The 12,973-nt window shown below is 45.6% G+C and overlaps 1 protein-coding gene across 5 annotated transcripts in view; it reads left to right on the forward strand.

The window, feature by feature from the left end:
• The window catches only part of TBC1D1 (TBC1 domain family member 1), a 224,381-nt gene that overhangs the window by 202,833 nt on the left and 8,575 nt on the right, over positions 1–12,973 (forward strand). For 4 of the 5 annotated variants that reach the window (XM_049630426.1, XM_049630425.1, XM_049630427.1 and 1 more), the window contains 3 exons: positions 1,426–1,670; positions 3,674–3,833; positions 10,500–10,669. In XM_049630426.1, the coding sequence (XP_049486383.1) occupies positions 1,426–1,670; positions 3,674–3,833; positions 10,500–10,669 (575 nt within the window). The remainder of the gene's footprint in view (positions 1–1,425; positions 1,671–3,673; positions 3,834–10,499; positions 10,670–12,973) is intronic. The other variant, XM_049630429.1, reaches the window with a different exon arrangement.

Consider the following 12,973-nt stretch of genomic DNA (forward strand, 5'->3'; position numbering starts at 1 on the left):
TAAAATTAATTTTACCTGTTGCTTTTTAATATGGCTGAAGGAAAATTTTAATTACATGTGTGCCTGTCACCACAGTTGTTACATGCTGTAGACTAGGAAAATGCACAGGAGGCATAGTACACCCTCTCATGCTCTCACACACACTTGCAGGGCTGCGCGCAGCCCAGGGAGGTTCAGAGCCTCTGAACACCCCCTCCCTGCTCCCCGGCCATGCCCTGGAGTAGAGGATGAGGCGGGGAGAGTAGGTGAGGAGGTGTGCAGAGCTCCCAGGCTGGGGGGGGTAGGATTTGTTCTTTGAGCACCGGGGGCTGTTGATTGCTTTCCAGCAGTGGGGGGTGACGTGTTCAGGGTGTGTTTGGGGATGATTTGTTGGGGGAAGAGGTAGAGCCGGCACTGAATGGATGCAGGACAAGAGATCAGGAAAGTAGTTAGGCCGTGGCTGTCCTCTTAAGTCAAGTTCAGACAACCCGATCTGGATTAGTTAAGTGCTTTCTCATGAGCCCGAGGAAGAACACATAAATGCATCCTCCCTTTGCTGAGGCTAAATAAGGTGAACAATGAACTTGTGGCCTAGATGCACCTTCTGCCTTTACTGATCCAGACAAGGCTGTAATTCTCACCTGGGTCCAAGGTTGGCCCTCAGCTTGGCTCTAGACGTTTCCTCTCTCAATCAAGTACTTTTCTCCCTGGGAGCACATTTCCCTGTCATGCGCATTCCAGAAGGAGGGGGGTGAGGTGGTATTTGACAGGTATCAGCCACAAAAGCCTACGGGACAAAAGAAGTCCTTAAACCTTATCTGAATACCAGCTTTTTATGAAAATAATCAGGATGTTGAGGGTTTGGGTTTTTTTTTTTTTTTTCTTTCTTTTTCTTTCTGGAAGGTAACTGTTTTGTGTAAAAGAAAACACCTGCTGCTTCTCGGTCTGTTTCAAAGCGCTGCCTGTGGTTTAAGAGTACAGAAATATGCATGTGGCGTGAAGCATTTGCAGGCAGAACATGGAAAAGCTGGTCGGGGCGTGTCCATAGAAAGGCGAGGCCTGTGGCTGCAGGTGGGTGAGGTGGGACAAGCTGGTAACAGAGCCACAGCTGTCCCCTCCTTGTGAGAGTAGAGGTACGTTCAGAGGATCGACAGTTTTCTTTTTGTTGTACATTGAAATCCAGATAACTGCAGGACCAAAGGTGGTTCTCATTTCTTTCACCTGAAGCACCGTCAAAGAAGGCACGGATCATTGCCGATTTTTTACTTGCTAACGTTACTCTAAGAGCAACCACCTACTCTTGTTGACAGAGCTGGTTTGTAATCCACCTTCCAAAGATCTGTTCTTTAACCTGAAGCACATCGGATTTCTGGTTCAATAAGCCTGCTTTCTTTTCTTTCTTTTCTTTTTGTTGATTATTATAACTAACGTGTATTATTTTTGCAGGGCGAACCTTTCCAACACATCCGTACTTCTCGGCGCAGCTGGGGGCGGGCCAGCTCTCACTTTACAACATTCTGAAGGCCTACTCGCTTCTCGACCAGGAAGTGGGGTACTGCCAGGGTCTCAGCTTTGTAGCGGGCATCTTGCTGCTTCACATGGGTGAGGAAGAGGCATTTCACATGCTCAAGTTCCTGATGTTTGAAATGGGACTGCGGAAACAGTACCGGCCGGACATGATTATTTTACAGGTAGAGAGCGCTCCTTATGCGTGTGCCAGAGACAAATGCCAAAAATGTTTACGATCCCTTTCCAGGTCTCTGTGAGGAACTTTCCCCACCGTCCATTAACACCGGAGTAGCTGTCGTTGCCGGGCACTGCCCATGTGCTAGGCGTTTCATATTGCCCTTCTCCCCTCAGCAGCCCTCAGGGAGACGCTATTCATCAGCTCAATTTATAGATGGGAAGACTGAGGCTCAGGTTACCCAGCTAGCGAGTGGCGGGGTTGGGGTTTAAAGCCGGCCCTGTCTGACTCCGGGCCCTCCCTTTACCCTCCATCACACCCCCTTCGGGGGATCTGATTTCTGCCTCCCACTGTGTCAGCCACTTCCTCTGCCAGGGATCCCCCTCAGCACACCCAGGCTTCAGCTCAAATACCGAATCCTGCTAGAAGCTCTTCCTGACCACCTGATGTTGTGTCCCACACTTCACCCCTCCCCAGGCACATGTACTGTGTTATGCCACCTCGTTTCTTTTGCCATGAAACACTCACTGCCTGAAAGTATCTATCTTGTTTCCTTACTTGTTGACCTGTGTATCTTCTGACTTCTCTTAAAACATACCATGAGAAGGGAGGGATCTTACCTGTCTTGGAGCTTCATCCCTAGTTCCTAGAACAGTGCCTGGGATGAGGTAGGCACCCGGTCGGTATTTGTTGAATGGACAAGTGGCAGGGGGCAGGCCAGAGCAAAAGAAAACCAAACAGCGGTGTGTGTAAGTGCTGCCACTGCAACCTTTCAGAGGTAGGGAGAGCTCCGGGCCCTGCTGCGGGACTATTCCGAAACGTTGGAGCACATGCATACACGTTCCCTTACCAGCAAGTTCTCGGATATCAGAGCCTTAGAAAGTATTTTTTGGACAGGATACGTGAGAGCCAAGGACTCTTTGAGAGCACCAAATCGGGTGCTTAAAAATGCTTTCGCCTCCACCTGTGAATACGAACCACGTGAACATAAAATTCCCACAAAACAAAGCTATTTCACTAAAAAATTTGGACCCACAGAAGACTGCCCACAGCTACAGTCAGGTTCTTTCTATGTGCTCCCCATTAGCTTCAATATAGGCGCATCTCCCATCTGAGAGAGCAGAATTTTCAAGTTAATTTAGCATTAACTTGAAGCACACAGCCATCTTTGGGCTGGGGGCCTTAGTGACTAGATTCCTTTCGATCCAAAAAAGCCACAGCTACTACTGAAGACGGCTGTGTGGTCTGGGCCTCTGGAAACACTTGTTTTTGCCAGTTTGGAAAGTTATGTGTCCAACCTATAGCATCTCATTGGGCTTCTGACCCTTTCCAGATTGTTTCTTTGGGCTCAGCCATCACCGACTGCAGAAATCTGGGCTAACGCCAGGACCCCTGTGAGCCGTGGGACCCATCATGAGCTTCCTGCCAGAACCATAGCAGTCTCTGAAGAGGGGACCCTTTGGAAAAGTTATTTTCTCCATCTTGAGATAAACACTTGTCTTCCTATTTTAACTTGCCTGGGATCTGTGTATATTTCAGGGGGCAGTCGGGGTCTAGAGCGAATTTACTAAGTGAGCGGGTGTAATAGAGCCTTTCCACAGTGCCATCATGTGCCCCCCTTCGCTCTTAGCAGAGAGGCTGGCTTTACATTTCGGATTCCCCTGGGTTTGAGGTTTGCTAGGAATGTGTATTTATAAGAGAGTTTGAAATGTTCCCAGCAGACAGATGTTTCGATTCTCTTAGCCAAGGAACACAAGGAACGGTAGAAAGAAAGGCAGTGGTAGGAGGAGCCCGGGTGTAAGTGTGCTGGGCCACACCTGGCCAGGACCTCGCAGGCACTGGGCACCCAGGATGTGCCTGTTGGATAAGGGTAGTGGAGATCAGTGGTTATCACAATCCAAATAGAGTGTTTGACACCGTGATAAATCTCTCACAGCCTGAGTGGGATGAGTAACTGAACACACGTAGCAGGAATCTGATTGTGACACCTGTGCATGTGTGTCCCCACAGATCCAGATGTACCAGCTCTCGAGGCTTCTTCACGATTACCACAGAGACCTCTACAATCACCTCGAGGAGCATGAGATCGGCCCGAGCCTCTATGCCGCCCCCTGGTTTCTCACCGTGTTTGCCTCACAGTTCCCTCTGGGATTTGTAGCCAGAGTCTTCGGTAAGTGTGTGTAATCTGTTTGCCCGAACCAGCCTTCCCCTGTCAGATGGGAAACATTTAGTCTCGTCCTGTGGGGAGTCTCGTCATTTGTATACCTGCATCTTCTACAAGAATGGGGTGATTTGATGCTCTGAATCTAGTCAGCGTTGGGTTTGGTGGATTTCAAGACCTGCTTCACCTCTGATACTTACCTGGTGGGGTTTAGACCCACTCTTCTCACTGCCAGCCGTCCCCGGAGCAGACGTCTTAAAGACGTGGCCAGGGAGCCCCATGCTTGTATTCCAGGCGTGTGTCTCTCATGAATCATCTTCCGCAACCTCTCTGACCTGCGGTTCTGTTCGTTGGTGGCTCCTTGGAACTTTTTGTCCCATGACTTCTGGGCTCCTGTTCTTTTCTACATTCCTCCCATGTCTCTTCTTCCCTGCCCTTGGCTCTGCATTTCCTTTGTCCACTCACTGTGGAAGCCCCTCCCTGCTGCACCTCACGTGGCCCCCGCCTCATCTTCCCAGAGCCCCCAGCCCTTCACCACTGTGCCCACTGGGACCGCAGGCAGCTCACATTTCAAATGTCTCCTACTTTCTTGATTTACTTTTTGAGAAGATTGTCTCTGTCAAAGTTAAACGGTTATTCACATGCAAAGTCTCCAAGTGGCCTTGAGATGGCAGAGGTAATAATCACATCTGCTCAGGCTCAGGAGCCCAGTGACCCCCGTGAGCCTGGGCAGCTCTCAGACACTGGGCTTTCCCTGCTTCAGAGTGAAAGAACTATTTTGAGAATTCAGGTTCTTTTTAATTTTCTTCTCTTACTGCAGAGGTTATTAAAAAATTGATAATCCTCACACATCGAGTGTTTTAAAAGTGTCACTGATGGGCGCGTGGGTGGCTCAGTCGGTTAAGCATCCTACGTCATGATCTCATGGTTCGTGCGTTCGAGCCCCACATCAGGCTCTCAGCTATCAGCTCACAGAGCCCACTGCAGATCCTGTCTCCCTCTCTCTGCCCCTCCCCTCCTCTGTCTCTCTCTCTCAAAAATAAATAAAACTTTTAAAAAATTATAAAAAATAAAGTGTCACTGATGTTCAGTCACTTGATAGCTTAAAAATCTGTAGTCTTCTCATACTCTTTCAGATTTGCTTCTAGAATTAGAGACCATCTCAAAGAGAATGTCCAAAAACATTGCGAGAGCACTCCTTTGGCATGCTTGGGAAAGACAACTTGTAGATGCAAATTCTAGATGCCTGAAATTTGCTTTTTAACATCGGTAGGCATTGAGTTGATCTTTGCTCCTCTTTTCCCCAGGGTACTAGATTTTTATTCTTACTCCTATCCACAAGGACTTCTAAAGACTTTATTTACCATTTGGCTTTACTAGAAGAATCCATGTTCTGAAAATATTTTCTACCTGCATCCCCTTTTGCATAACTCCCTCCCCAAACTGATTCTTATTTTATGTCCCTTAAAAAAAAATCATTGGAACAAAAGAGATACTTAAAAAAAAAATAAAATCTCTCCTGGTTAAATAAATCATTAGTGAGATTTCATGAACTATTTATATTTATACCATAGTTTAAAAAGAAGATAATTAAAAGCCTCAATTAAAAAAAAAAAAAAACCACCTCAGAATTGTCTGCTTAGTTTACTAATGAAAGAGTCACCGAAACCATATGATCTCTAGCTGTAGGCTGTAGTCTTTCTTGCCAAAAATGTCTATATTTTCTTTTTACTTTTCTTACTCTGGAACTTAAAATAATTAGTGCACTTTAGTTTTTCTCCCGATTTTTTCAAACAGGAGAGGAGTGAAGATTGAAATAGGTGGGAGTGGGGGTGGGGAGAGTTGATGTTAATGGTTTGAAAATAGCTCAAGAACCGAATTACACCATTTGTGAGAAACCGTTGCATTCCGCCAAGGGGATTTGGATGGGAGGGTCAGCACTGAGTTCTCCCCCCACTGCCCCGCGCCCCCACTTGCAAGTAGTTCTGGGGTACCCTGGCCAGAGAACTGTGTCTGGAAAAGTCTTCCTTTAGGCTGCTTAGGTAAGAGGACAGCAAACAAAATGATTTGGAAACAGCCCTCCCACTGGAGAATATTCGCATCTCTAAAGCTCATTCTGACGACTTCATAAGTTAGAAGCTAAAGCCATCAAAAGCAGGGTATTTATATTACGTAATCAGTGGTGAGTCTCAGAGGCTCTTCTACATTATGCATAATGATGCCAGTGTCTGTAACTCCTGGATCCCACAGACCCCTGCCGTACTAAGTGGGTGCATGTCCGGCTGGCTGAGGCTCCCCAGATTGTAGGCAGGAAGTAGGAACTTGAGGCAGGACTGTGTTATGTCATTTTGCAACAACTGTTGGGGTTTTTGTTTTTGTTTTGCACAGTCTGTTCCATTTATCAGTACTTAAAACCAAACCGTTTTATTATTAGTAGGTTCCATAGAAAGGTTTTTTAGAAACCACTTCTGTACTTAGCGTCGGTCGGCGACTTAAACCGTGTTTGTTTAGCTCCGTGACGCTCGATAGCTTAGTTTTAATTGCCCAAACCTGCCATTCATACGCTCTAGTCTTTTTTGGCCTGAAGCCCATTTCATTGTAAGCCTTTAGGCCTGAATAAACCATAAAAACAAATGGACCTTTGTCAACTATTCACCATTTCATATGTAAGTACAGGATTCTCAGCTTGCGGACAGCATAGCTCGTATGTTAATTAACAGGTTGCTTCACATTAAGTATATGCTCTTTGGAGGCACACTAGCCAGCGATGCATGTGCCTTAACCTTCACATGATAATCACACTTCCTGAATGTCTGTCTTCTGATGGGGTGTCCCATAAGGTAAAATAGCCTCCTCCTGTATGTTTCCAGTTTGGGTGTAGAGGGGGCTTGGGAGAGCTGTTTACTCTGTTCACCTTCAAATCACATCTACCTTTGTTAAAAAAAAAAAAAAAAAAAAATCTGAGAAACAGGACCGGCTCGCGCCTGCTGGAGGCGGCGGCTGTGGTGCTCAGCTCCTGGTGTTTGCTGAGGGAGACACTGCCAAGTAGAGGAGGGAGGAGGTGGGAGTGTAAAAATGAAGGGTTTGCAAAAAAAAAAAAACAAACCACACAGAAGCCACCTGTACTACAGGGAAGGACCCAGAGAGGCTTTAGGACTAAGATAGATTTAGGAAAACAAGATGGTTTAAATGGCCAGGAAAAAAAAAAAAAGCTCCCCAGGGAACGTGACACAGAGTTAGGGAAGTGAGTTTTTGTCAAATCTGCTTGTACTGTGTCTGCCGTCATCCTTCATTTTCCCCCCACCTGGTCCTGGGAGGAAGGTAGGGCTCTCATACCTGGAGGACTCCAGGCTCCCAGGGGAAAGTCAAGGAGAGGGATTGCCCTTGACAAAAAGACAAAGGTGGCTGGAAAAGAAATGCATGAGAAGTTGGCTTACTGGCCACACGCTTTGCATTGATGGTTTCCCCCTGTAGGAAACTGCATCTTTATATCACGGGGAGTTTCAAATAGAGTTCCAACACATGTTAACACAATAACAGGGAAGTGTCTTCAAACGAAAGTAGTAGCTATTTGCCTTGTTCTCCGCGAATAATTGGCAAAGTGGTGGAGTCAGCCGAAATTCAGGCCCCCTTTACTTCCTGCCTGATAAAACCCTTTGCCTGCTTCTGGGTGGCTCGAAACAGGAGAGAAGGGAAGTTGGCTGCAGTGTGGTGAGCAGGGCTTCTGTGGGGCTGCTGGGTGGCTCTCGCAGCTCACTTTCTTGAGCACCGATTTTCAGATGCAGGAAATTAATTCACTTTTCAAGGAGATTATTGTTTTTGGATTTTTTTTTTGTTTGTTTGTTTGAAATTTCCAGAATGGGGGTGCCTGGGTGGCTCAGTTGGTTAAGCCAACCGATCTCACGGTCAGTGAGTTCAAGCCCTGTGTTGGGCTCTGTGCTGACATCTCGGAGCCTGGAGCCTGCTTTGGATTCTGTGTCTCCCTCTCTGTCCCTCCTCTGCTCATGCTGTCTCTCTAAATAAATAAATTAAATGAATAAATAAATAAATATTTTTAAAATAATAATAATAAAAATAAAAATTTCCAGAATGTAAACATGTAAAGATTGGAAGATGAACAAAAGTGAAAGTAATTCTTTACTGTTATTTAAAAATTATTTAATTTGGGGGGGCACCTGGTTGGCTCAGTCAGCTGAGCATCTGACTTCGGCTCAGGTCATGATCTCAAGGATTATGAGTTCCAGCCCTGCATCGGGCTGTCTGCTGTCAGCACAGAGCCTGCTTTTGGATCCTCTCACTCCCCTCTCTCTGCCCCTCACCCACTCGTTCCACTCTCTCCCTCCCTCTCTCTCTCAAAAATAAATAAACATTAAAAAATGTTTTAAGAAAGTGCCTCCCCCAACTTTTTGTTTTGCTTTGTTTTCTTCATATAGTCCAGAAAAGTCTAAGTTTATAATGCTAGGGAGCACTCTCCTAAGTAGATTTGTTATAAAAACCAAGATCCTAGGAGAACAAAATTTGGAAGACCCGACGTCAACCTTAAGAGATCACAGATATGGGGCACCTGGGGGGCTCAGCCGGTTGAGAGTCTCTTCGGTTGAGGTCATGATCTCATGGTTTGTGGGATGGAGTCCTACATCGGGCTCTGCACTCACAGTGCAAAGCCTGCTTGGGATTCTCCCTCTCTCTCTGCCCCTCCCCTGCCTGTGCTCATTTGCTCACTCTCTCAAAATAAATAAACATTAAAGGAAAAAAGATTGCTGATATTGATTGCATATTTGATAATGGTCCTAAAACTTCACCAATAATTATGTATCTTAATTGGCTTAGATGCAGCACTCTAACTTTAAGGTACGCGTCTCTCAGAGACTAAAGGCACTAAGCTGTGGCATTCGGTCCGGTGCCATAGTCCTTTTCTAGGACCTTGCACAGGATGGCTTGGTATTCTGATAGATGCTGTCAATTTTTGTTCGGCTATAAATGTTGATGTATTGAAAGGAGGTCTCGCTGGCTAAACCACAGAAGCTTCACCTTTACCTTGTTTTGTTTTGGGGGAAATGTCATTTCTGTTTAAAAATACATCTTAGTTATAGTGCTATTTTAGATCTTTTTTATTTTCTATAGTGGTGAATTACATGGTTAGACTGTGTATTTTGTAAAGCAGACATTTCACAAGAATATTCTTCCACAGGGCGGTCTCGATACCCGTAATACTTCCCCTAAGAAGCTCACATTTCAAAGATCCCATCAGTTCGCTAATTTATCTTCCCATCCTCTAGAGTCACACCTAAGAAGGAGGCAGCCCTCCGTCCTTTCCAGCTTCCTGGGGCCTCCTGAGCCGTGAGCACTGTGATGTTTGTGAAACAGTGTGCCTCTGAGCTCTGTGAGAGAGTGGGGCGGACCTCGGCGGGTGGCACGCGCGCTGGCACCGAGTCTGCTTCTGCAGTTGAGGCCTCGGTGAAGGTCACAGAGCATCTCCAGGGCTCACCCGGCCGGCTGGCACCTAGGTGTGCCCTGTGCACTGTGCACAGACCTCTCCGATTCAGACATCTTCCCTGTGTGTGCAGCAGCTTCCAGCCTCTCCTGTTTCTTGATGGCTTTTATGTGCTATCGCACTGAGCCACCTAGAGACACCCAGCGTGGCTGGGGACTCCTCCTCTCACCTGCTAATGCCTTCCCCAACTTGATGGGATGGACAACTTCTTTGTCTCTTCCATTGTCCTGCAGCACCACCACCACCCCACCCCCCAAATTGACAGGTGGCCTTTAATTAGATTTTTGGCTCTCATCATTAAAGTTGTATTTTTTTCTTGTATTGTTAACTCCAGTTGTTAGGTAACTTGCCTGAATATAGTCACCGAACAGTTCGTTGGTAGGGCTGTATGTTTTATTCTCAGAACAATTTGACTCTTTCTCGAGTGGCTTCAGCTCGTGAGGAGGGGGCGCCAGGCCTGGACTGGCTGCTCGCCCAGTTCCCCGGGCCACTTGCCCTCCCTCGCACCATGTACAGCCCATGTAGGGGTTGCTAACATGTGCCAGCTGTTCTAAGAAAAAGCTATGACAAGAACTAGAAAATAACTCTGACAAAGTTCTTTGAATTTCTCTGAACAAAGATGGTTTTCACTCCATTATTATGCTAAAATGTAGTGTATTGCAAGTATTTAATAATGTACTTTTGCAACTCTGCAGACATTTTATAGATTTTAGAGATCTTTTAATTCAATTCTTTATTTCAAAACAGGAAAGAGGAGCATTTTTAAAAATTTCTCATGTTTTATATCTAAAAACCTTTCAGTTTTACCCATAAAAATGTGTTTTAGTAACTCCTTTAAAAAACAGAGCATTTCTAGAAAAAGAGTGATAAAAAGTTTTCTTTTTCTCAGTTTAACTTCTGAAGCATGTTTGAATTTAATATGTTTTTAGAACAACAACAAAAAAGATTTATCTTAACCTATGACAAAATCTTAGCAGTATGTTTATTTATATTTCTTCTATTATTTGCAATATTGTCTTGACAACCTTATCTGAAATATCAGGCACTTAAAAAGGAAATAAAGTTTGCAATTTGGACTTACGTTTCCCACCATCCTGCTCTGATGTGTGGAAAAGAAAATGCAATGTTAGTTCATCAGAAACTGGTCTGCTTTAACTTTCTGCATTTCTGTGTTTTCCCAGATATGATCTTTCTTCAGGGATCAGAGGTCATATTTAAAGTGGCATTAAGTCTGTTGGGAAGCCATAAGCCCTTGATTCTGCAACATGAAAACCTAGAAACCATAGTTGACTTTATAAAAAACACCCTTCCCAACCTGGGCTTGGTGCAAATGGAAAAGACCATCAGTCAGGTATGATTCGATCCGACCTTCAGGCTTAAGCCATCCTGGATACGGAGAGCTTAATTTTCTTTTGATCGGGACCTATTTCCTACCACTTTGTATCCTGGGCAGTATCTTGTGTGATGCCCGGCATGTGGGAAACACATGTGTACACATACGAAACACATAGCCGGATGTGTGTTCAGTGATTCGGTGCGTGAATGTGACGGGGGTACGCCACATGGAAACACGGTGACGGTGACGGTGTTCAGGTGGATAACCGCAAGCCACAAGTAGTTTCTTGTAGCCAAGAGGCTTCACCCCTAGTTGCTTGTTCTTCTGAAACACACGTGCTATTCAATGTAGGCTCTTACGCATGCTTTGATTTTTTCTGCTGCGTGGTATTATTTGGAATTCTCTAAAAACAACCCTTTGATAGCAAAGTTGTGATAGAGAATATATATTCTAGAAGTTTGTTCCATGATGTGGTTTTTAAGATAGAAGTCAGCTCCCCATCTGTGACCTCAGCACTTGTAGTAGATAGCCGAACCATGAGGTGAGGGCGGATTGAGCCAGAATTACACCGAGGCCAGTTGTTAAATGGTCTGGGCTAGGGGCGGGAGCAGATTTTGACTGTGTATAAAGAAGAATCTACTAGTAATGATTGTTGACTCTGAAGGACTGAGCTGTTTGGCAGAGGGTACATCACCCCTGGAAGTGTCCAGAGGCCGGATGGCTTAGAAAATGCTCTGGAAGGGATTTCTGCATCAGGGCCAATAGTCAGGCCCCTTCTAAGCCTAGAACTTATCTCACCTGCTCAAAATACGATGAAAACATAGAGCAGTCAGGTAAAAACAAGTAGTGAAACAAAGCTATTTTTTTTAAACAAATCTTTATTCTGAGGATGTCTGATAGTCCCAGAGAAATGCTGCGACCCCAGTGGATTGCACCCACATGGCGTGTTTGTGGTCTCATTGGCTGCTCCTCCTTCAATGTTGAGCACTGAGAAAGCAGCAGTCCTGACCTGGGGTGGGGTGGGGGCAGGTGGCAGCCGTGTGGCTCTGGGTCTCCACACGTTTCCTGGGCCTGTGTGAGAGGGCACTCCCTGCCTTTCCACTCTGCATTTCCGTTTTTAGTTAATTGATAGGCTCTGCATCTCTCGGTATTTTGCTTCCCTGGCACGTTTCTCTCCATGTGAATAGCTTTGGCTTGTTCGGGCCCTACTTTCTGCCAGATTCTGTGTGAATCTACATATACACATGATCTCATTTAATCATGACCAAATTCCTGAGAGGATAGATGGACTTAACCCATGAGGATCTCAGGGCCTGGAGAGGTAAACTCACTGGCCCACAGTCGCCCTGCTGCAAAGCAGGACGGGAGGGTTTCTCTTGCCTCCAGGTGGTTTAGTAGCTACTCAACACCGCCAAGTGTCTCCGGGTGTCATTTAATTACAGAATTTTTCTCTATTTCACCAGTGTGTTAATACTGAATTCTCAGCTCCTTTGATTCTTTAACTTTTGGCATTCATGTGCACGGACGGACTCCCTGTTAGAGCTTTCATTGCATATATGTCTACTTTATGGCTGCTGGGGCATAAAGCCTTGGCTACCTAAAGTCTGTGCCAGTGAATGCCTTCACTTTGCACCTGGCTCCAGGCTCTAAGACAGGCAGTCTCAACTGACATTCAGTTTACCTCCTAGATATTGAGCTCCAGAAAAGAATCCCATTTTTTCTCCTTTTCTGTAAAGAATATTTATTCACAGTATCAAGTTCTCTCTAAACGTTGAAAGAATAGAAATGGACATAGCGTGGAGAGAGAACATTGTGTGTGTGTGTGTGTGTGTGAGAGAGAGAGAGAGAGAGAAAGAGAGAGAGAGAGTGTGTGAGAGATACGTTCTAGGCAACTGTCTTAAACTTGGCATCCTTTATTCTGTTGACTCCTTGAAAACCCTGGGGCATGTTTTATAATCCCCATTTTTATAGGGGGGGAAACTGGGCATAGAAAGAGTAACATGCCCAATGCAGTGGCAAAGCCAAGAATGTGAGGTGTCTCTGACACCAGAGCCCATCCTGTGCAGAAAATAAACATGTAATCCAGTAATTTCAAGTGTGGTAAGAGCCACAGTAGTGCCTGTGCAAGGGCTTATGGGAGCCGGGCCTCGAGCTGGTGGAGTGAACATTGCTGATTGAGAATTGGGGGAGTTGAATTCAACTGGGCCCAAAGAATCAGCTAAGAACAGAGGTCACACATTTTCTGTCGTGGGCCATGTAGGGAGTCTTTCGGGCTTTGTGAGCCAGAAGATCTCTGTTGCAGTCACTAGTCACTCTGTC

Source organism: Panthera uncia, chromosome B1 (assembly GCF_023721935.1).
Source record: "Panthera uncia isolate 11264 chromosome B1, Puncia_PCG_1.0, whole genome shotgun sequence".
NCBI classification, from domain to species: Eukaryota; Metazoa; Chordata; class Mammalia; order Carnivora; family Felidae; genus Panthera; species Panthera uncia.